The sequence below is a fragment of the Centruroides sculpturatus genome, unplaced genomic scaffold (assembly GCF_000671375.1).
Source record: "Centruroides sculpturatus isolate CEXI.00-Female unplaced genomic scaffold, Cexi_2.0 scaffold355, whole genome shotgun sequence".
Lineage (NCBI taxonomy): Eukaryota > Metazoa > Arthropoda > Arachnida > Scorpiones > Buthidae > Centruroides > Centruroides sculpturatus.
In genome coordinates this window covers 77,252-102,934 of record NW_019384632.1, presented here as the reverse complement: position 1 = coordinate 102,934, position 25,683 = coordinate 77,252, and the positions used below count along the sequence as shown (strand labels likewise).

Below are 25,683 nucleotides of genomic sequence, written 5' to 3'. Positions count from 1 at the left end.
TAAACGTTAAACTTTCGTGCACGCTTTTCATCCGCTAGGTGGTGTTATTCAGTCTAATGATTCAGAATCGTGCATAGCAGGTAAGTAATATGGTTCTATTATTTCGTCTCCAAATATTTTTTTTTAATGGGAAAAACTTTTACTTAAATTACACAATTATGTAATTTTATTTAAATTAAACATATTAAAATAATTAAGAAATGCGAAATAACTACGTTTATATTAAAACTAATCAAGTAGACGCCATCTTTGTCATGTTGCCAAATATTTAGCTGAGTTATCCTCCATTTTGTCTTTATTTATTAATGTTAATTTTCTTATATTTTTGATATTTTTGTATTTAATTATCCATATCGAATTATTTTATATCGTATTGAGAAAAATCATATAACAAATATTGCCACTTAAATATATATTTTACGCATTGAATATTGTTTAGGGAAATTGCGCAAACGCAATGCGGTGGGACAAATTTTTACATGCTGGTAGATCTGGCAACTTGGTCTCGACTACGTGTTTAAAAAAAAAAAAAATTGTAGTCTAGTGACTACTATTTTTGTGTGTGATGAAGTTAAAAAGTAAATAAAAGTCACCAGTAAACAATGAAAATTTATTAAACTGCAACGGATAAGACATCATGCATTAAGAGTATAGAAGTTTTTATCGCATGTGGATTAGATAATTCACAATTACAAATCAATCTGGTGAAGGTTACTTTTAGGTCAATAAGAAGTACTAAAAGTAACTTCTATCCATATGTTATTCGGGATTAATGTTTGGATAGGGAAGAAAGATGTTAAAAAAAAAAAAAAAAGAATAGTTAGGATAAAGTTTGCATTTTAGAAATAACGAATAATTCGAAATTGAAAGGGTCGAGCGGTTCCGTTCCCCGAACGCCGGTCGCGGGTTCGCGCCTGCCTTGCCGGGCCGCGTGGAGTTTTTCGGGTTTACTCCGCGTCTGTAATGCCCGAATAGGGGTCGGTTACCCTCAAAAACACCTCCCGGAAGGCAGATTGCCTAGTGTTGTGTTGTCGTAACTTAATAAACAAACAAAACAAAAAAGTTTTGAATAATTCGGTAATGCTTTCTTTTTTTCAAATATTGATTTTATTATGAGAATTGTAAAAGTAAAAATTACACAATAATAGAAAAGTTTCAAAAGATTGATGAGAACTTCTTTTGTATTGTAATTTCATAAAGGTTTTGCATGTTTTATATATATATATGAAGAATAACTCGATGATTTTATATATATAAATGCACAAATGATAATTTGGTATTGTATGAATTCATTTGATGTGATAACAAATTGAAGTTGTTATAATTTTTTTTAAAATCTTGATATCCTTAATTTAAAAAGAGCAATTATCTTTTTTATTCTATTCCGGATTCTCTTCAGCTCTGTATTCTATTACAGAGCTGAAGAAAGAATGCGTCAAAACTAATTCGGTTGTCCAAGAAATCAATAAATAGATCATAAATATCTTGATCATTGATTTTTGAGATGCCAAATTTTGAATTGAATAACTATTAGTCTTAATATATCAAATATTATTATTAGATGAAAAGTTGTCAAATAGATTATTTAGTTGAAAACAAATTTTAGAATTTCTGTCACCAAGTATAGTACAATGTTGGTAATCACAAAGACTGGGCTGTAGATCACACTGTGGAATAGTGTTGGATTAGGGAATAGAGCATATATGACTTGGAAACTGCCAATAATTCTTTAGTTCACTGGTATTTAATAACTGGATGTGTCAAACTAGAAATAAGAATGAAATTCTGTAATATTGACTTGTACTTGTGTAAATGTAGTAATAATTGCAATTTGAGTTTGAATTTAGTTAAATAGTAATAGATTAATTATATAGTAGTCTGCTCATTGTAATCACTATGGGACTTGTCTATACTGACGACAATAACTGATTAATAATACTAAGCAGTGCAAATACACAGTGGCGTACCGTAGTGGGGGGCGGCAGGGGCAGCCCACCCCGGGCGGCACTTTTTAGGGGGCGGCAAAATTTTACAATAAATAATAATAATATCTTGTAAAAATTTGAAACATCCTAATCTATATTTGCATCGCGCCTACGATAGTGCTATCACCCGCACAGTCTGGGAATCGGCTCACTGTCCAGGTGAACTTTTTATTTTTTTATTTTTTTGCTTGTACAATTCATTCACGTTCATTGTACACCTCTAATATCCAATAGAACTATTTTAAACAGGTTGCTGCACTACCACAGAATTTTTCATTGCTTGTTCTGTGACAAAACTGAATTTTGGTCTTTTAAATTGAAATACCTAAATAAGGGGGGCCGAAATTTTCCTCCGCCCCAGGCGGCTGACACCCACACTACGCCACTGCAAATACAAAAAGTGGAAATTCTTGTTTTATTGACTGATATTAAAGGTGTATAACTTGGAAGATTTATTAATTAATAGTAAGTTGTCTTGTATTTTCCTGCTTTTTTTTAATAATTCATTAAAATATAATTATATTCATAATGTTTGATGTTTATTGATAACAATTGCAGATTATGAACCATGTGTTGAGGCTGATAGCACAAAAACACAGTTTTAAAGTATCTGTTTACCTGAAGATAATGACAACTATAACTGAAATATGATTAGAATAAGAAAGTCTTTATAAGAATACTTTAACCTATGTTTTGGATGTGCTAATCATAATAATATTGGACTGTTGATAACAAAATCTGTGATTACAATAGTCAGATTATGCTTTTATTTTTTAATTCTAATTTGAGTTATTTTGTAAATTTTACCATTCAGCACATTTACTTATTTGAAATTAAAGATTTGCTTATAGTCTGACATCAGAATTTAAAAATTTGAAATGTTTAAATTAGTATAAATGAATGTAGTATCTGTAATTAGAATTATGAATAATGACTCTTTGTAAAATAGAAATTATTAATAATTATAATGAAAATACAAATGTAAAATTATAGTACAGATCATTTTTTATTGTTTTGTCTAATTTTTTCTAATGCAATATTTATAATAGTAATCTAATGTCATTCTCTCTATTTTAAAGAAAAGAATATTATTGAGAAACAAAATATGATAGGAATAAAGCAGATAGGAAGTTACTGATACTTTGAAATTTAATTTATTATATAGCATTTTTTTTTTTAAACTGTGATCAGTTTGCCTAAATTTACTTTCTTGGAATGTTCAGTTCTAAATTGTTCTTGCTATATAAAATTTATCAAATAATCTTTATATCTTGATGATTTCTTTATTATAGTACAGTCATACCCCGAACTTACGCGATAGGTGGGACCGAGCGATAACCGCGTAAGTCGGGGTATAATTTTGCATATAAATACATACAAATTATTTTTAATTGGGGCCAGAGACTAAAGAAAACAATAATTTAGAAAAAAATGTTTAATAAAATCTTAGATAACACATATGTATAACAAATTAGGCCTATATTATTTTACAATTTTTCACATTTACTTGATTATTACGCCATAATTTTAACATTGTTTCCATCTCAGCGATAATACTGTGACGTTTACGAATGATGCTTGAATTTAAAGATTGAGCATTTTTTACAGCTTCGAGAATTTTTTCTTTACCTTTTATAATTGTTCTGACCGTCGATTCCGGTAGATCAAACTTCTTTGCCAATTCACAAATTTTCATTTTTGTATCGAAGTCTTTAATAATGTTAACTTTACATTCCAAAGATAAAGTTTTTCTTTTCTTGTTTGATGCAGAAGAATCAGTTCTACTTCGTTTGGATGACATAGTAGAGTGTTAAGATTAATCATATTCGTTATTGTAAACCGCGCTTAAGTTAGGCGCCATCTATTCATTTCTTTTGTATGTCCGACGATCAAAAGACCGCTTGGGATCGAGTCTGTTTATAATTTGAAAGGTAATCTTGTCAGTTGTATATACAAAAGATAAATTGTTTACAAAATGAGTCTTTGTTTATTATCTGATAAATGTATACCTTTTTCGTCAATTGTTCACGATTGCAGATGTTTTTTGTGTAAAATCCAAGTCGGATGTATGTAAGCTAATAAATGTTCTCGTTAATCTTATCTCGCCTTTTGGTTCGTTCACGGTTACAAGAAATCATCACATAGAGTTTCTCGAGTCTCCGTAGATATAACAAACAGAAATAAATTACACAAAATAAATTGTAGCTATGCGTCGATTCTGCACGACATGTCTGAACACGTAAGCTGAACAATAGTGTGGGGGGAGTGAATAATCAAGAGTTGCGTAGCGCTCAAACAAAATGTGAATGGACGAGATTTGAAAATCACGTAACTCCGGTTCGCGTAAGTCGGGGTATTACTGTAATTATAATTAGCAAAATTTAAAACATAAATTGAATTTCATAAACATTTTAAATTAAAATTTCATTTGTAAGTAGATATCTTTTCAGCTGTTTTTTTCATTTCTTGATGTTATTTTTCATCTTTGCACAATGACTAGGTTGTAGATCACACTGTGGTAGTTTTTCTTTTATCAGAATATTTGAAAATATTTATCTGTATTAATAATAATGTCAGAATTGAAAATATATTGGAAAAATAATTCAAAAGTTATATCTTAATGAAATATATATTTATATAATTCACATTTATAAGGTATCATTTTTGTTTTCTTCTGATTAAAATTTATAGAATAAGTTCTTTATCTTATATTGTTTTTTATTGGTTAGTTTCTTCATCAAATTCTTTTTTTACATTGGGTTTTAGGGTTCTAAAAATGACTGATGTTACAGATGAATCAGTGCACATTATGGCAGAAAATAAAGTTGGAGCGAATTCAAGTAGTAATAGATGTTTTTGTTGCACTTGTGGTCAGAAGTTTTTTAATTTGCGAAATTTACATAAACACATGAAATTACATATTGAAGATGAAAGTTATGCCTGTAATATTTGTCAAAAGACATTTAATCAAAATATTGATTTTGAAAATCATTTAAAACTACATATCAAGGAAAAATTTCATCAGTGTAGTAAGTGTGGTCAATATATTTCGAATAGTAGTCTGCAAGATCATATAAAAATTCATAGTAGAAAGCAACTTCATAGTTGTAATATATGTGGCAAAAACTTCAAACATATAAGTATTTTGCATAAACATCAGAGAATTCACAATGAAAAACAAATACATATTTGTCATATGTGTAATAAAAAATTTTCGAAAATACAAAATTTACATAAGCATATAAAATCACACATTGTTGAAGATGTAAAATGTACATATAAAATGTATGACAAATGTAATGTTTGTGAAAAGACATTCAACCAATATACTGATTTTGAAAATCATATAAAAACACATATAAAAGAAAAATTTCATGTATGTGATAGATGTGGCCAGTGTTTTTCAAGAAATAGTTGCCTTCAGGAGCATATGAGAATTCATACTGGAGAAAGACCATACAAGTGTAAAACATGTGGTAAAAGTTTTACGCATAGCAGTACTCTGCGAAGACATCGAACAATTCATAGTGGAAAACGGCCTTATGTTTGTAATGTTTGTGGACAAAGATTTACTCAAACTGCTGGCTTGCATAGGCATGAAAGAGTGCATCTTGGTGAATGTTATTTTTGTGATATATGCAAAAAAACTTATACTAGGAAAACTGGTCTCTTATTACATTATGAAAGAAGACATGTTGATAAAAATCATACATGTAAATTATGTGGTAAAGAATTTTCAAAGAACATTGAACTAAAGAAACATAGCAACTGTCATATTAAAAAGGTAACAGATAATTTCATTTATATACTTTTTAAAATAATAAATAAGGTAAATTTTTCGTCTCCCATACTTCTGGAGTGTAAAGGAGATGAAGTTAATTTATTATGAACTGCTAATTTTAATTGCAGCAGGCACACTGTTGAATTTTGTTTAATATGAGTAAAATATTAAAATGATACTTATATAAATTATAACAGTAATATGAAATATATAAATTATATTTCATATTAATATAATAATGTTTATGTGAATTATGTAAATTATATTTATGATTAAATATAATAGGATGTTTATATAAATAATAAAATTTATAATAAAAAATATAGCTTTATTGTTAGAAAAATGATTCTTAATTCATTTAAAGAATCATCCATTCTTTGAATAAATGTTTTAGAATAGTTTAAAGAATTTATAACTTTTATGGACAATCTTCAAAATTAGTTTGGTGATACAATGGCAACAGAAGCAACTCAATGGCAATTTGAAAGCTTTAAGTATAATAACTTTAATAAAAGTTGGAATTAATATGAGCAGAGACAGCAAATCATTGAATTTATTTTTCAATTTCTTTAATTTCCAAAATATGTCTGTAAATGATTGACTTGGAGTACAGATCAGTTTGTATTTCAAATTCTAACTGGAATTATTTATGAGAAATTTAAAGCAATGTGTTTTTAGCTGTAATTTTATGGAATTAACTATCATGATATTTAATTTTTATTTCATTTTTTGTTAACAATAGATGTCTTTACTTTGAGAGGACTATAGTCTATATTTTTAAGAATCAATTTCAAACTTTTCTTATTGATATTTTGGTATTATAATCACTTTAAGTATTAAAGTATAGTTGCTTTGTTTGTGTAATAAATTTATAATTTTTAGCCACATATGATCATAAATTGGTAAGATATCAGGCATTTGTCTTATTAGAGAAATGAATAAACAGCAGTGATGTAACAAATATTCGGTTACTATTCGCTATTTGGCCGAACACCGAATACCTAAAAACTGGAGTAAGAAATAACAAAAACACAGTAAATTAATCATTTTGGTATTTAGATTTAATGTTGTCAGGTTAGTGTTGTTTGTTTATATTTATTTATAACTTATAACATGCACAAAATAAAAAAATAATAATATTAGTCACATGTATTCACAATTTATAATTACAAAGATCAACACACGTACAGACCTATTCATTCGAGAATCGTCGCACACGTGTTAGGGTCTGACCCTGCCTATCCTTTTTAAGCGCTCATCTTTGCTATTTCCTTTCTCTTTCCTCCATCTCTCTAGTTCACGTATGCCTATGCATAAATCATAATACACGCTCACAATACTTTCAATTCGTCACTTTTCCGTCATAGTTTTTCCATTTTATAATTACGTGACTCATAGCCTGGTGATAATGGAGAAAAGAGACAGATAGGACGTCGGTATATGTCACAGTTATGATTTCACAGATTCGAGACAGCTTGGTAGCCCGAACGGTCCCAGGCTTTCTCCCATGCACACTAAATGACTTTCATTACAAGCATTTAGCTTTCCAAAGTCTATGACAACAATTGTTTGGCATTGACGGCTGCAAATTTCACTCCAATAAGCTGCTTCAACTTATTTGATTATGTTATCAACTCAATTTCATATTTATTTTCACATTTTCACTTTACGGTCCTTCTCTGTTCTTTTTCCGTTATTTACACGTGTAGGTCATTTCATTGTTATTCACATCATTTATCGCATACTGCCACGACGCTTTCTTGTCTGTCTGCTACAACTGTCAAGAATTAACATGATTGGCAAAGCGTAGTGACAGCAGGTCAATAGAGAGCAGGGTCCTTGCCGTAATGAGGTTTGCGCGCCAATCTTCGTACATGCGTTAATCAAGCCGAATAGTTTGGCTAAATATTTGGTATTCGTTGCAACACTAATAAACAGTGATAAAGTGAATTAGCAATGTAACATTACATTCATATGTGAAAAATCACAAAAGTGATAAAAGGGTTTAAATTTTAAGTTCATTATTTGAAAAGTTTAATATAGTAACTCCTCATTATATTGTGCATATTGGGAGACAAACTAAATGAATGATATATCAGATGACATGATATAACTGAAGTAGCCATTCCTGTTTTGTTGCTTTTTGATTTCCATGCCACTTACTTTTTGTGGGTTGTATTTCATATAGTTTTAGTTTCAAGGTTAATGATAAAATAAGATAATATTTCTTTGTGAGTAGAATTTAATGACATTTGATTTTTTCAAAATTATTGCTTAAGGTAGTTTTGTATATGGAAGACGAAAAAAAGCATGTATCCGAATGAGTAGTATAATGAGGAGCTACTGTATTTGTATATACAATAATTTCTCAATGTAATTAATACAATCTACAAAACTGGTGCATAGTTGACAGATGATATTGCCAGATTTTAATTGGACTATAATAATTATAAAAATTACATAATTCAGGATAAATGTAGATGGTTAAACCTCATAATTAATTAGTTGTATTATAATCTAATTAAAATATGGCAGTGTTGTTTATTGGGCTGCAATTTTAAAAAATTGTAGACCTATAAATTTCCATCCAATTTCCTTAATCTCGAGAACTGAGTTAGATATATGAAAGACAAGGCCAGATATGAAAACCTTAGAGACAGGAGGCCCTGATTATGATATATGAACTTCCAATACAAATTGGAAATCACGTTATTTCAATTCAAAACTTTTCTCTTGAAAGGAGTTAGTTAGAGGAACAGCATGACTCTATTGTTAAAGGAAAAGTATGATGTATAGGAGCAAGCCAATACTAATTTGAGGTGGAGAGCATATATTTTAAATTAAATAAATTATAAATATGATTAAAACTGCAGCCCGTCATTGTAATGATGTTACAATAAATAATTGCTTGTTTTATATATAATTGAATAATGAAATCAATACTATTTAGTCTAATTAATCCCAGCACTTTTAGAATGTTTACTGATTTTATCCAGTATATGGCAATGGATGACTAGGCAACATAAAATGACTAATTTTATAACACAGTTTCCAGTAATCTGAGTAGCTCACAGTCAATGCTTTTCATTTGGTAATACAGTCACTTCTCCTTTAATGCAATATGTATGTTTCAAAAAAACTCTGCATTCTACATTTTGCATTATTAGACCAACAGGACTAATGGAAAGTTTAGAGTTAAGGACAGAACACTCAAAACCTGTAGTCTTTCAAAATACTTTATTATTTCAAGTTTTTTGAAACTTATTTTCTATTTGTTTCATGTTTGGATTCTTACAACTAGGACACTGATTTATGTTTAGGGTACTTTGCTAATTAGTTTTATCAAGAAAAATACACAGAATTGTGAACAGCATGATAACAAACTTGCAGAATCAACATGAGTAAATTTGGATAAGAGAAAGGTGATGTGCATAATGTTGTGTATTCCTTCACAGATCAGTTTGGTGATTTTTTTTTATGTTTACTTGATTTTACTTTGTAGGAAAGTGGATAACAATATTATAAAAATCATATAATGAGCAAATATTATTAATTGCATTTTGATGAATTTATTTATCATCAAAACACACATGAATAGATTTATGCATTAGAAATACATGTTATTACAGAAGAGGCTGTACTTATAATTAATTAATTAAATTATCAAGATTAATGAATTTGAAAAATTTGAGAAAGTTTTAAAAGTTATGGCCTCAAATAAAAGTTTAAGATAATCAGCAATAAAAAGATTTGGTGAGTAAAACACAATAATAAATACAAAATATAGACTGTGCTCTTAAAATTTTATCTCACAAGGATCTGGCATGAAAAATTAATTATTTCTTTCAAACTTCATGGAAACTGCAAGAGATATTTCTTTGCACTTCTAAGCCTCCATCACATAAAAATGTAGAATAAGAGTGTAAGCCTAAATTTTACTTAATAGAATGAATTTATAAAATATTAAATTATCAAAAGGTGACAATTTCACAAAATACAGCCAAAATTTGGCCAAATGGTTTTTGCCTATTGTAATCAATCATGGCTAAGTAATTTTCCAAATGACTAATTTCGAGAAATTTGGCTGTAAATTTAGCCAGAGGACAACACTTTGTTTTGCATGCATTTTTATTCAAACTGTTTGCTAAGTATGTGCTGATAGCTTCAAACTATGAATATATTTTCCAAAATAATGTCATTAATTGAGTTTTTACCTATAATTTAAAACATATCATTTTATGAATTACAATTCAAGGAAGACGAAGAACTAATCGAGGAATTATTGTATAAATATGCTAAGGTGCTCCTCATCTGATTTTTTTTGGCAGTCCAATCCTGCTATTCTCTCACTTTGCCAGTGGCATGCCATGACATTTGATGATAGGGAAGTTGTGTTTCTGTAAGAAGCCGACTTTCAGGGGCAATCAGTTAATTGCACGTCCGTGATGGTCTAGGGTCCATTCGTATCGTTTGTTTGATAAGCCAGTAAAAACCATAGACTTCTCTAAATGTATTTTTAATATCACAATTACATTCTGAAACACTGGCCATGATATAAGGGCTAAAATTTAAAATAAAATTATAAAAACTTACTTGATGAAATAAAATGTGTGATGGATGTACAGTATATACCTGGTACAAAATATTCTTCAATTGTATGAATATACTTTTAAAGAAAATTATAATTAAATATAACTTTGTAAATAAACATACATAAAAATAACATAAAATCTTCTTTACTTTTTAAATCTTGAAACAATCCACTTAGTCAAATAGCTCCCTACAAGTGGAATTGGAGATGGTCCTGGTAAGTGTGCAATGCATGCATGCATGTGGGCTGCCAAATCCTGAGGGTGCTGATACCGGTTAATGTCAAATGCCTCTTTTGTCGCATCTCAAAGGATGCGATAGGGTTGTTGTAAATTTTTTTCGTTTCTCACCATAGTTGTAAAAATCTACATATGTTTAACATAATACTAAGTAGATTGTCTGTCATTTGTTTTCTAACTAATTCATTTTAGGACCAGGTGTTCACAGAAATTTCCAAAATTAACAACTTTTCAGTCACTCTCATTGAACTGGAAAAATTTCTGTCTTAATTATATCTAATATTACGAAGAAATCAGTCCCCACTGTACTCGGCTAGAGATTGGTTCAGTTAAGCTTTTGTTTAAGTAAAATTCCGGCTCTTTCAGCAGGGTTTTATTTAGGTCCCTAATTTCTTAATTATTTAACTACTACTTAAATAGAAATAAGTTGAAACCAGTTACTTTGTACTTGAATATTTGTAGTCTTGGGAAAGAAGTGGAAAGTCAAATTTTTATGACAATGGATACATAAATCGTAAATTTAAGAAAAGTAAATTCTAGAGCTGTTTTTTGTACTGTACCTTGTGCATCTCATTTATTAAATTCAGTTGTAAATGATGTTGCCAAAGTAACAGTTAATTTTTTAACATTGTACAAGAATTGTACATGTATTTTTCTGCTTCCCTTTATAGATGGGACATACTAAATCATAATATCACTAGTTTAACAATTAAATCTGTAAGTAATACAAGATGGAGAGCAGAATAAATATATAAAATATTTTAATGGATTTTTTAAAACTCCTGTTAACTATACAGAACTATCATAAAAACATGCCAGTAAACTCCTATTGGTTTGGTTAAGTTATAAATCTCGCGATCAACATAATGGGGCAAGGGCGGCCAAATATCTAGCATGCAGGCAGCTAACAGCCCAGAACCGGTCCTGGATAGAATCATTAGAAGCATCAGGATATTTGGTATGTAGCTTCCACCAGCTAAACCACGTGAGATTGGTGCTCTGTAAAGCTCATGCACAAATGTGTATAATGTGGCTGCTTGGAAGCTATCCCGTATTTGACAATACAGCACTTCCATTTCGCCACTGATATTAGAATATACAATAGCAATCTTATTGTTTTATCACATGTAGTATAGAAATTTGTAATAAGATACATAATGCAGTTATAATAAAATATTAATTAATTCAAAGTGCATTAAAATATGAAAATAATCACACACTATGTATTTATATTTTAGAAAATATACTATAGTATATACTGTATATAGTACAGTCGAACCCCCCATAACACAGTAGATACGTTTCGTTCTTTATGAAATTGATGTTCTACAAGTCCTTAAATACATGAGCCAATCACAGCCCGGCACATATGCAGTTTACAGACTACGGCTGCTTGAAAGGTTTTCTTCCATAAAATTAATCGATTCTAGACTAATTTGACTCAACATTTCCAAAACACGTATAATTTTTTGGGAATAATCCATATAAACTATGCTATAAACAAAAAAATTGTAGGATTACTTACCAAGTGTGCACCATTCAACGACGCCATTGCTTAAGCTTGTTTTTGTCGCAGAGCAGCTCATTGAATGGGGGGGCACGCATGTTTCCTGATAAATTATTTTTCTGTGAAAAATTTGCTGAGCTTTGGAGACATTATTAATATAAATATAATTTTTATGGATGTTAATTAATAAATGGTTTTTAGTAGGTCCACTGCTTGTTTAAACTCAACAGTTTGTGCAATATCCGCTATTGGTCTACATTGGATCAATCTTGTCGTGACACAAGTCGGCGATGATGTTTTACCATTATATAAGAATCTCTTTTAGCTTGTTTATACGAATATGGTCGCAATTTTTTTTCCGTTATATACAAATCCGAATTATATGAACCCGTTTTATGGGGGGTCTACTGTATACAAGTTATCTGCTCTATCTGTTGTGAACAAAAGGAAGTATCGGCAACAAATTGAATCAAAAGTGAAAATATATGCTGAAATAATATCTGTTGGTATGAATATTTAGTGCGGTTGCCTCTGGCCTTGATAACTCCACGCTGTTTTTATATCTCTGAAAGAACAATGCAATCAGTTATAATGCTGAAGGTAACATAAAATGCAATTTTACTGATACCTGATGCAACTTTGTCAAGTTATTGCGGAATGGTATCAGATTTTCAGAAAATGTTATGGTAATATAATTTTTTGTACATCTCTGTATTTTGTTTTTATGTTCTAATTTATAACACATACAATCTGAAGATAAATGTTGAAAATGGTAGCTTTTGATTAAATTGTTTTTACTTGCTGGATTCTTGGTAGTGTTGATGCCAATTTACTGCAAATAGCATTGCAGACAAGCACTGAAGTAAATGACAAGAAAGAAGAGCCTTCAAAGCTGTCTGACTGTTAGAAACAATGTAAATAGCCTTATTAAAGAGGGCATTTACATAAATGAACAGCAACTGGAAATATATTAATCTGTTTACATGCAAAAATGAAAGTTTTCACATTCTTATCAGATAGGTGGTAATAAACAGTATCATCTACATTAGACAAATCCCTATTTAATTTACTCAGAATACACAAGACACCTGGAGACAAAAATAAAACCTCAAATTCTCAATCATGTAAAAGAACTAATCCTAAGAGACAATAAGCTGTGGGCACCATTAGTCACATACTGGATAGGAATGAAATTATGAAATAGCAATAAAGCTGTAAACTCAATCTAAGAGCAAGAAGCTGGATACTATCACCCTTCTATCAGAAAGCATCTAAAATATTCACAGAATTTGTAAACAGACAAACTGGGAGAAAAATAACTCTCTACCACACCTTACTAAATAGAATGAAAGAACAGCATGTAAAAAACACCCAAATGTAGACCATAAGAAAAAAATGAAAGCTCATCAAGAAAGTAAAAACCACTTTGAAAAATACCAATATGCATTGGTTAATGTCTCATGATCTAGCTACCAGACACTTCCTTCAGTCTCATCATATAGTATCTCAACCCCACTCACTGCAAAGTGTACAATGAGACAAACAACAGAACACTGTTTTTACGAATGCCAAAGAACAAAAGAAGCATGGGAATACATAAACATGCTTCTTCAGAAATAAGAAAAATGTAAAAAAAAAAAAATTACTGTAAAGACAGCAACTTTTGAAGATAAAGAAAACTGGTGTGAACATTGTGAAACAGTACTTTCTGAGACAAGATTTCTACTGTGGACTGCAAGAAACAAAACAAGATTTGAAAACAAAAAACTTAGAGTTAACATCAAATACAAACTAAAATACAGACTAATAACAGTAGCAAAAATGTGGAGAATGAAGCTATGTGAAGAGCAATTTGAGAAAAAATGGAAAAAATATGATCTAGTGTAACATGTTTGTTAAAAAAACACAAATATATAGAAATAGTAGTACAGTCGACCCCCCTATAATTACGGTCCCAATAATTACGATTCCTATAAAACTGCAAAAAAATTGTGACAGTATCCGTAAAAAAACAGTAAAAAAACCCCTATAATTACGTTAAACGTCATCGGGCAGCCGAACTACTTTCCCACCGTTCGTAGCGCCACGCTACGGAGAGATTTCTATCGTCTGGACAGTATTATATAAATTATATATAAATTAGGTACTGTACATATAATTATATATTAATTATATATAAATTAGGTACTGTATATATAATTATATATTAACTTATTGTAACTTTGTTATAATTAAATATATAATTTCCGCCGTCTAGCGTGGCGCCACGCTACGGAGATTTTTACGCTAACTATCGTCTGTCAGTATGTAAATTAGGTACCGTAAGTCTAATACAGTACTGTAATTTTATACATTTCTTGTGAAAGAAACATTTCTTATTCAACGGCGATTAAAATTATTTATATTAATGATGTCTCCGAAGTTCTACGAAGTTTTCACAGAAAAATAAGTTGTTAGAAATCGGCCGCTCTTTGCTGAGCTGTTCCGCGACGAAAACAATGTTGAGCAATGGCAATGTCGAATGGTGACACTCGGTAAGTAATCCTACAATTTTTTGTTTATAGCGTAGTTTATACGGATTATTCCCAAAAAATATATACGTATTTTGGAAATGTTGAGTCGGATTAGTCTAGAATCGATTAATTTTATGGAAGAAGACCTTTCAATCAGCCGTAGTCCGTAAACTTTACACGTGTCGGGCTGTGATTGGAATGACTCGTAAGAAATCGGATTCCTAAAAAATGGAACGTATCTATGATCTTATAGGGGGGTCGACTGTACAAAACTGTAAACAAAGAAAATTCTATGTGAATGTACAGTACATCAGTTATGCAACAAATAGAACACTTGTAATTATTTCTGTAAATAAACCATTGTTTGTTGGGTATGTCAATGTCATCTGCAAATGTGTGGTGAACAGTACTGCATAAGCTGTCTTGCAACATTGGGGAATGTATTGGATATGCAATCATATTGAATCATATGCAATCATATTGGGGAATGTATGCAATCATATTGAAGACCTATCTGCAGAAACTTCATGCTTTATGGTTGTGCTCCTTGTAGGTCAGCAGTAGCAGGCAAGTGACTAGGCTCACGCCATTAAGACATACTGGTATTGATACTTTTATGGTATCAGGACATACAAATAATTTTTCAGGACTAGAGCAAGCCACTTATAGCTGGCTATAAGAAAAGCATGAACTTTCCAACTTCACACCAATCACTTTTAATGATTGTCCTTGTGCTTTGTTTATAGTCATTGCAAGGTTATCTGAATGGAAATTGCACTACTAAAAATGGCATATCTATGGGAATTAAAGGTATTCTTGGAATTGACACATCATCTTCCACTGCACTTCCTGTTAATATTTTTTCCTTAATGACATTCAGCATCAATTTTTTTACGATTATTCTAGTTCCATTGCATAACTTTGGTGGATCCAAATTTTACAAAAGCATTACTCGTGCTCCAACCTTTAGCTCTAGCTTATGAGGTGGTAGTCCAGCTGGTTCCAAGTTTAAAAACTACACTAGGTCCAGATTGGCCTCAAAAATGGAATTGAAGATTTTTTTCAAGAAAGATCAGGCAGTATTTCCAGCACAAGTTTCTGGAAGTTGTGCTTGGATATGCAAAGTCAGTTTGGCAAGATGACAATATTTAGGCTTACCATAATATTTTTTTCTCAAACAGGGACAATTTTGAGGAAATACAACAGAAAATAAAGCCTACTAAGATAGTACCTATGATTGAAAAGGCTCTGTAAAAAGTTGTTAACAAAAAGCAATGAGTTAAAAGCAGTTTTTAAATTAATGTCTAAATGCCCACCATGAGTCATTGAAAATTCTGAAAAGCACAGTTCATATTTTACTTCATAAATAAGATCATAGACTTTTTTAAAAACGGATAATCATTTTTTCATTCATCAGTAAACACACTGTTTCTTTTTTGGCATTTTGGGGATTAAATTAATTTAATGTATAATGTATTAGTCATTTAATAATAGCAAATGACTAATACATTTGACTAACATAAATTGCAACATTTAAGCCAACTTTTAAAGTCTGAAAAATCTCCAACAAATATCTAATATAAATACCATATATCTTATTCACATTTCAATTCCAGTCTGCTTCATGTCCAGAGACTTTAATCACTTTTAAAATAATAATTATAAGTCTAAATCAGAATTTTGAACTAAAAATCTTGATTGGCTTTATACATCAAATCTACTAATATGCTGAAATTTACAGTATATTAGGCAAAAATCATTTTAATAATTTACAATTTCAAAAATTTAGTCATATAGCAAGTTTTGCATAAGCTAAAAATAATTATATCAATTTTTATAATAAGTACTAATGCAGGTGTTTAAATTTAGAGTAAATCAAAGATTAAATAGAATTTACTCATGAGAAAGTAAGACTTGTTTCATTCTTATTATAAAAATTAATGAGGTATTAATAAAAAATAGGTATTCAATTTCATATTCATATGCAATTACAATAAGCTTAAAGTAATGAACAACTGCTTCACTAAATAAATTACAAAGAAGTAACCTTTGAGCAGTCAAAACTTTATATTTGAATGAACATTTTCAGTCTTGTAAACGGCAATCTCAGGTTCCAAAAATTGAATTAATATGAAATTCAAATTCTAGAATACATAACATTAAATATATATAATTAAATAACATCAAAAGATTAAAAATTAAGATAATGAAATTAATTTTAAAAATTACAACTAATAATAAGAGAATAAAAGTATATAATAAACAATAAAGAAGTCAAATTGATGTGTTCCNTTTCGTTATCTCATTAGCAATTTGAATTGAAACAAAATATCTAAAAAATGAAATAAAAATATCTGGATGAAAAAATAAAGCATCTAGATACATTAGGCCACATGCTATAAATTTTGGGGGGAAACTTAAGGGGAAAAGGGAATGTTAAAAGTACTTAGACCTAGATATGAAATATTTAGATTGGTAACAGCAAGTGTAATAGAGGTGATTATTTAGTTGCCAAATTGTCATTTTACCCTAGGCTGCACTATTTTTACTTCTTGTATATTCAGCACTTTAAAAAATTTTACCAAATAATTGGGACAAAATGACAAACTGGCTGGATCATCAAACGAAGACAATCCTGGTCAAAATGGGATGTCTGGTAAGCCTAACAATATTGCTCTCTCATATATTTATTTGTGGTTTATGTAGTTGTGCAATATATCTTTGAAGACAGTTTCAACCAAATTTCTGGGTGATGCAATAGCTTGCATGTTTTGTTTCTGAAGTAAACTCAGAAAGAAAACACAGCAGCCGTGTGCTTGCTCTGTTTTGAATATGGACATGAATCCTGTTTTCTCACTTGATGTGCTTGTTTCAAAGGATATCATCTGGAAACCTGTTATATCTTTTAATGTTTTGTAAGAAATGCTTGCAGTCTGAAGTTATTCTAGACATGTTCTGAAGGATGATGTTTAATTTGCCCTCAGTTGAGATATTCTCAAGCAGTTTTGTTCATGACAATCTTCAATACTTTCACTATTTCTTAATGACCATTTTATTTTTACTTCTGCACTCCTTTGGGCAATTGAGGCTTTTATTTTGGTGACATTTACAAAATCAGTTAAAATTCAGTTATATTAATTATTTAACAAACCAACAACAGTAATTTTTAAATATATGGATTTTTGCCAACAGATGGTGTCAACTGTAAAGGCAGCAAGTCGTATGCAGAAACTATATACTGTCCCAATATTTTTGGGTAGTATATAGCTTGGTGTTGATTCTATGGTCTTAGTAATACTCTATCAACTTTTGGTCCAGATCAATTTATGAATAGATTTCAAACCAACAAGAATTCATTTTGAAAATAACTAATTACATACTATTTACATATTTACAATTCAGTCATTTACATACATACATTATTTATATATATATATGTATGTATTTTATATATATTATATTTTTTAAATGAAATTGTAATGAATTTTTTTTTTACATTCTAGAACACACTACTTGAAACTACTATGGATGAATTAAAACAAGAAAAAGCTGAATTAAAAGAAACTGAATATAATTCTGTAGAATGCCAAGCAACAGAAGAAGAATATGATGTTATTTTCATTGTTTCTAATAATGAGAATGGACCGACAATTTTACAAAAGTATCCAGGTTCTGAAAATGAAGGGTGTCATATGTGTAAAGTTTGTGGAGAACAGTTTATTAAGAATGATGCCTTACAAGAACATTTAAAATCACATATTGAGGAAGTTTATATTTGCAATATATGTGGTGAAACATGTTCTGAATTGAGTGTTTTTGAAGAGCATCAGAAATCTCATACTGCACACCAATATTTGTATGTGATTTGTGATGAAAATTTTCCAAACAATGGAGCAAAGGTGATTATGTTTATAATAGTAATTACTATAATAATTATTTAATTAAATATTTTTTTTCAATAAAATTGTTTATTTAACATTTCTGCAATTGTACGAATTACCTGAAAATTCTGTTGCAAGTATTAATAGAATTGCACATCTTGTAATATTACTATTTATTAGCTGTATTTGTTATCATAAGCACTGCAGTAATTGAACATGAAAGTTTTGAAGTAGGTAATACTTTATAAGATTGTTTCCATTTAAAAAATTAATTGGTTTTAGAGTAATTATAAACATAATTACAGTAATCAACCAACCAGCAGCTGAATTAATCAGGCAGGAATTATGCTACAAATATTAAATTTGAAAATTATATAATATATAATATGAATAACAAGGCAAATATTAGATGGTATCTCTTAATGGAAGTAATAATTATAATTTTAAATTTAGACTAAATTTCCAGACCATTATAAATTCTAAATTTAAAATTATATTTATTACTTCTTTTTAGAGATGGCACCTAATGTCTGCCTTGTTATTCATATCATATAATTTCCAAATTTAATATTTGTAGCATAATCCTAGTCTCCTAGTCTTTTAGAATAAAAGTAAAATGGCAGTCTTGTTTTAGTTTAGATATTAAAATGATAAATTCTGATATTTATTAGTCCTTTCATGAAATGTGAAATAGCAAAATACAGTGGGTGATTGGTTAACGAACATAATCTGTTCCAAGACGAACATAATCTGTTCCATAATTTGTTCGTTATCCGAATTGCTCATTAACTGATTATCAATTTACCATAGGTTTCTATGGGAATTTGATTAATTCATTCTGGAGACCCCCCAAAAAATAAAAAATATATACTTTCTTACTATGTTTATTCACATGTAATAATAAAAATACATANACTAAACAGACGATAGCAAACTCAATTTAGCCGCTCCGTAGCGTGGCGCAGGGTCGGAGGAAAGTAGTTCGGCTGCTCATCCACTATTGGTCCAGACTCTATCAATCTTGTCGCGAAACGACGTTATGGGAGGTATGTTTTACGAGAGTTTGTACAATTTTTTCGTTACGTTATAGGAATTGTCGTTATTAGAACGTACGTTATAGGGGGGTCGACTGTATATACTTTCTTACTATGTTTATTCACATGTAATAATAAAAATACATATATACACGGTCTTGCATTTTTATTAGTCATCATTTTTTCCATTTGTGGGGGTTAAAGAATCTGTCCAATGTAGATTGCTTTTCTGTCTTCTTCATGATTTTTCAGAAGTAATTAATAGCATTGTAATTGTAGAGATCTCTAGCCTATTAACCTCAACCTGGTTTGGATGCCATTTTAAGACCGTTGTTCTGACATCCTCCCACTTCAAAAGTTCTTTAATAGCAGATATTGGCATAAATCTGCATTTTCAGAAGAAAACGTAAAAGAATTGTTTCTGTCAGAAATATAAAAGGCTGGAATTATGAGGGATAGTTTCAAAGTTCGGGGGAATACTATCCGATCAGTATATACTGGGTTGAACGTTGATGTCAAAGTCTCCCGTGCTCCGAAAAGTTTCAAATTGTTGCCCGAAGACAAGGGAAGACCAATTGGTATTCATTATTTTACGTCGCTTCTTCTTATGTTTGTTCAGTGAAGTGTTCGTTGTTTGATGATAAAATTCTTTCGTGAAAGTGTTTGTTAACCGATCACCCACTGTATTAAAAAAATAGATGCACTATCATCGTTGTTGACAATAAATTTCACATTGTCATATTTCTAACATGGAGGAACTGGAATAACATCTCAAACTGGATAAATTAAATATGATAAAACAAAAACCTTAAATTCCAGCCAACTATTTTTAATGGCTCATGTTTTCAACCTTATTCAAAGACCTTCGTTGGGCTATTTAACATCAAACATTAAAGACCCTCATAGAATGTTCATAGTTAGATCAAAGTACAGTAGAGCATCGTTTATCCTAATCAATTGGGGACTAGGGTTATTTGGATAACTTATTTTTCAGATAACCGATTATGTACAAAAAAATATATTAACCTATCCCATGTTGAAATTTTTCTCCGTTGCGTGTTGCTTTGCGTTGAATTTTCGTCGATGTTAAGCATGACAAAAATTTTTTAAAATAATAATTGTGGCTATTGTATCATTAATTAAAAATTATTTTTTTATTTTGTACAAATAAAATAAATATATTGAAAATTATAAAAACCAAAAAAAGATACTTTAGAAGTTGATCTAGTATCAAAAACGTTCGATTCAGCATGGCACACAGTCCTCAGAAAAACACCACACAAAAGTGCCAATGCTGAGAGCTAAAATACACACACCCACAAAAAAATATTGGAGTAGCCCAAGATATAGCCAAAGATTGTAGTGCCACAGCACTAGTGAAAATTTAAATTTGCCGACTGGAGTGCTTTCAGATAAACGACGCTCTACTGTATACTAATTTAAAAATACAGAATATTCTAATAATCTTGGACTAGAACAATTTAAAATATATAAAATTTTTAAAAAATAGTAAAAATTGGTTGATTTAAATTAAAAAATAACATAATATTGTAAAATGGTAACTAAGAGCATATTATACAGACATTATAATAATGCCAAATGAACTGCTGGATTATTCATCAGGCTGTAACACAAGTAATTTAATGATTAGATATAAAGCAATTTGGCTGTAGTGGTTAGGTTGCCACCTAATGATTAATTGAATAATTAGAAATAAATTTAAATCAAATTTAGAATACTCTGGAAGAAAAGGTGGTAATTTTAATTTAATAGCCAAATTGTGTTATATCTAATCATTTAATTAGTCTTATTAGAGCCTAATCTGGCAGTTTGTTTTGGCATTAGTAATTGAATCGGATTATTAGGTTGTTACAACAATGTGTGTTTAAATTTGTATACTTTGGTCTATCCACAGATGTTCTATGAGTGTCTTTAAGTTGTGTAGTGTGTTGAAAGTTTTTGAATAATGTTCAAAATGTTACTTCATTCTCTTTTTTAGACACACAAAAAAACCCATGAAAAGTCTTAGAAGACATTGCTAACTTTTCGTGTTACTGTGTTCTCTTTCTAAAATCTTTTGTTCTATACTTTGAGAAATTCTTATATAGTAATTCCATTTCACAGTTAATAAAAAATACAAATTTGAATTAGTTGCTTTCAAAATGGCCCCCTTGATTAGCAAATGTCTATTCCAGCAGTCATCTTTTGAAAACAGCTGTGGAAATTTTATGCCATTTACACTTTCAAATGTTTTGTTGTAATGGTTTGGATTTCCAGAATTGATCCAAAACAGATTTCTTTCATTGCCATTTTAATTGTAGGTTATAATCAGAAGTTACTGGATGGAAAATATGGTTTATAGCATCCTTTCTCAAAGTGGACAATAATGCCCCCTTGTGGGCACTGGAGGCTTTCAGGGGGCAGTAGAAGGCTCAGTGATTTAAATATTAGTTTTATTTTTTCTCATTGAAACATTCTTTGATCTCAGAAATAGGATGTGTGTCACACCCTATCAATCCTATTCATCCTATCCATATAATAATGCATGTTTAAACATTATATTTGCAATAACTGTTTTTAAGATATGCAACAGATGGTAATGTAAAAAGACAAGTTAAAAAATATGGGCCCCTAGATTTTTTTTAATCTCAAAGTGGGCGGTGGTCGAAATAAGTTTGAGAACCTGTGGTTTATAGTAATTTTTATGATGTTAAGCATCATTCCTATTTAATTTTATTAGTTTCTAATTTACATAGCCAAAGCCAAGTTAGACACAAAATTATGAAAATTTTTTATATTAATATTATTACCAAAATAAGGACTAGAATAGATTATGCTACCTTGTAAATCTCAAAGTAAAAATGAATAAAATAACTAGGATGGCAATTTATAGAAAAGGAATCAATTACATAAAATAACAGATATCTAATGTTTAACAGGTCAGTGTCAAATGACAATTTGAATAGAAAGCCAATTCTGTGATATAAATTTTAAAAGGTGTAAATGCTATTAGAATTTTGGTATGGCTATTCAATATCTATTTTTATATCATTAGGTGTAATGCTAAGTGAGAAGTTAGAATTTGTTACTTTTTGAAATTTTTGTCTTAAGTTTTTACTGAACTGTGATTTTTGACAGTTGATCCTGTAAATATATATGTGACTTGGAAGAACAAGAGCCAATGTCAGATTGGCCCTTGTTCTTTCAAGCCTCAGATATATTATTGTCTGAAATTAACTTAAAAAAATTTTTTTATCAAATGCTGAAAAAAGATTACTCTGGTATTATTGCAATGTATTTATTATAATTATTTCATACAGGATATGCAGTAACTTGCTTTATTTAAAATTTACATCTGAAGATAATACATCTTTTATTAAATACATGTGCATACTTTGAAATATTCTATTTAATATATTTATCTTATTATTTTTGTATAGGAAACAGTAAATGTAACAGAAGTTAAAAGTGATCACATGTACAATAGAGAAGACAATGCTACCGAATTGGCCGAGTCAAATGCAATTGGTTTTTGTCGAATGGAAGAAGAACTTGTTTCAAATGCCAATGATGTTGAAATTTCTCTTATAAAAGAGCAGGAAAATGCAGATTATGCATGTGAAGCATGCGGTAAGAAATTTCTGCAAAATGCCCAATATCAGAAGCACAAGAAGATTCACGAACGAGAACGAGATCGTTCTCTTGTTTGTGACACGTGCGGACGACAATTTTCCAGAACCAGTTGTCTTAACGATCACAAGAAAATACATACTGGAGAAAGACCATACACCTGTGATACTTGTGGCAGAAGCTTTGCCCAAAGTAGTATCCTACAACGGCACAAGCGAATTCATAGTGGTGAGCAGCCTTACGTTTGTCCCATATGTGGCCAGAAATTTACCCAAAGTGCAGGTTTGCACAGGCATCAAAGAGTGCATCTAGGGGAACGTCATATTTGTGACATATGTCATAAAGGATACACAAGAAAAACTGGTCTAATCTTACACCGTCGCTTACATACAGGTGAACAGCCATATGCCTGTGAAAAATGTAAAAAAAGATTTACTAAAAATAGTTATTTGCAAAAGCATATAGTAAAATGCCACATCAAAGCAGAAGTTAATTTGTAATCCCATATAATTCCAATGATTAACAATGAATTATGATTCATTATTGTTCATAAATCAAAATGAGACCATGTATATTATTGCTGTCCAATACATAAATGCTTCTTTCCATAATTGAACAGACATATAATACTTATATCATGTTATTATTTCACCTATATTTCTGTTTAATTAATAAAAAGTAATATTTCTGTCACAGTTTCAACTGTTATTTGTATATTATTTTTATTTTTGTAAATTTGCCCTTTTCTATAATTACATGCACATTTCATTATATACATATTAGATATCAACAATCAAGTTTCACTATATACAGTAATAAACTTTATAACTTAAGGTAAATTCTAATATTAACAATAGAATTAATATTTCAAAAAATTAATTTAAATCAGAAAAAACAAAGAATTGAAAATGAGCCATTTAAAAATAGTTTTAAAAAATGAAATTAAATCAATTATTTTTTTACTTTCTTCAAGAAATTGTAAATTTTGTTGATTGTAAGTGGTAGTGATGTAAGAGTTATAAAATGTTCTCAAGGCTTAAGCTGGGCCATAACAAATGATTTTTCTGCTCAACGTGGTCCGTTGGTCGATTTTGACGTTACGAAACGTGCTGCCTGATAAGTAACTTAATTCGAGACGACAATCCAGAACGCAGGGTAGGATTTAGAAGTAAGCTGCAGCTTAGGGCCTCGAGTTTCAAAGAGTCTCGAAAAATTTTACAAAAAAGAAAATTGAAGTCAAATTTCTAGTGATTTCTTCTATTTAATTATATGATTTATTTTTATAGGTAGCTTTTTTTGCAATAAAAAAAATCACGAAAAGGAATTTTTAGTGTTTCCCCTTTTAAATTGTACCTTATATGTTGCAAATACTTCTTAACAATAAAACATTAAAATCAATATGATGTTCTCTTCTTTTTATGATTGATTCCTAAAATTGTAAAGGATTGATAAGGGGCCTCGCACAGAGTTCGAAATACCTAAATTCGGTCCTGCCGGAACGTGCTCCACTCGGGTGTCCGACCACATAAGCCCATCCATTTTTCATTCGTTTGTTTTTATTTCCTTCTCATTTGTTAAATTAAAATACATTCGACCCCCTATAACACTGTTGATAATTCCGTTTTATATGAATTCCATGTTGTACTTGTCACTTAGATCTTACAAATACGTGAGCCGTTCACACGTCATCCGGCACGCGTATTTATAAAATCTAAGTGGCTCGTACAACATGGAATTCATATAACACGGAATTATCTACAGTGTTATAGGAGGGGTCTACTGTAGTCTTTTCATACGTTTTTATTAGGTGTTCTATGGTGAACTAAAAACAAAGGAAAGAAAATATGGAAGAGCAGAAAGAAAAGTTTAAGAATGAATAAATGAATACTATATCCAAAGAAAAACATCTAATAATTCTTATAAAAAGTTCTAATTCGCATAAATTTGAGCTTTCGTAATTCTGAGTAACGTTTTGAATAAAATTCATTTGTTTCCATGCAATTTTATCTTTATACTTAAGCCGTAAAACTGAATTCGCTCTATGGGGAAACCTCCGTGAAACTTTGACCTAGCGACCCGGAAGTTTCGCAAACAGTTTAAAATTTGAGCTTTCTAGACTCAGTAGTAATAGTAGTCTCTACGAGCATCCGGATGAAGGAGAAGAAAATAGCTTTTTGACGATTTTTTTCACTTTTTAATTGTTTATATTTTGGCTACCGCATTACAGAACGAAAATTTGCGCAGTACCTAAATAAACAATTTTCTTTCGAACAAGATATTCGGAATTACTTCAGGTGTTTGGGGACGGAGAAATGATCCCCGTAAATCGACAACTGATTCCTGTATATAGTCATTAGTCGGATATAGCCCGACATATCCGAGACCGACTACCTATGAAAAATTATTGGGGTTGAGCGCCAGATTCAAATCCGGTTCTCAATGTGGAAGACTGACGTCTTAACAACCTGGCCCATCCGACCGTCGATTTTCAGTTTTGCTTCTCATACGTTGCAACACACAATG

At 30.2% G+C, this 25,683-nt stretch overlaps 1 protein-coding gene across 2 annotated transcripts; it reads left to right on the top strand.

Annotated features, from left to right (window-relative positions):
* Nucleotides 1–24,763, top strand: LOC111625794 (zinc finger protein 883-like). 2 transcript variants are annotated; one of them, XM_023369021.1, is made up of 4 exons: nt 1–80; nt 4,752–5,769; nt 18,119–18,514; nt 22,971–24,763. In XM_023369021.1, the coding sequence occupies exons 2-4, from the start codon at nt 4,762–4,764 to the stop codon at nt 23,658–23,660; spliced, it is 2,094 nt and encodes a 697-aa protein (XP_023224789.1). In that variant the 5' UTR covers nt 1–80; nt 4,752–4,761; the 3' UTR covers nt 23,661–24,763. The 2 variants fall into 2 exon arrangements, with proteins under 2 accessions (XP_023224789.1, XP_023224790.1); XM_023369022.1 differs by lacking the exons at nt 1–80; nt 4,752–5,769 and adding an exon at nt 16,993–17,271.
* Nucleotides 24,764–25,683: the final 920 nt, after the last annotated feature.

Bases quoted from the DNA above. Each gene is read 5' to 3' on its own strand.
- LOC111625794 (XM_023369021.1), top strand. From the start codon at position 4,762: ATGACTGATGTTACAGATGAATCAGTGCACATTATGGCAGAAAATAAA. The intron at 5,770-18,118 runs GTAACAGATAAT...TTTACATTCTAG, and splicing joins GCAACTGTCATATTAAAAAG to AACACACTACTTGAAACTAC. The intron at 18,515-22,970 runs GTGATTATGTTT...ATTTTTGTATAG, and splicing joins TTCCAAACAATGGAGCAAAG to GAAACAGTAAATGTAACAGA.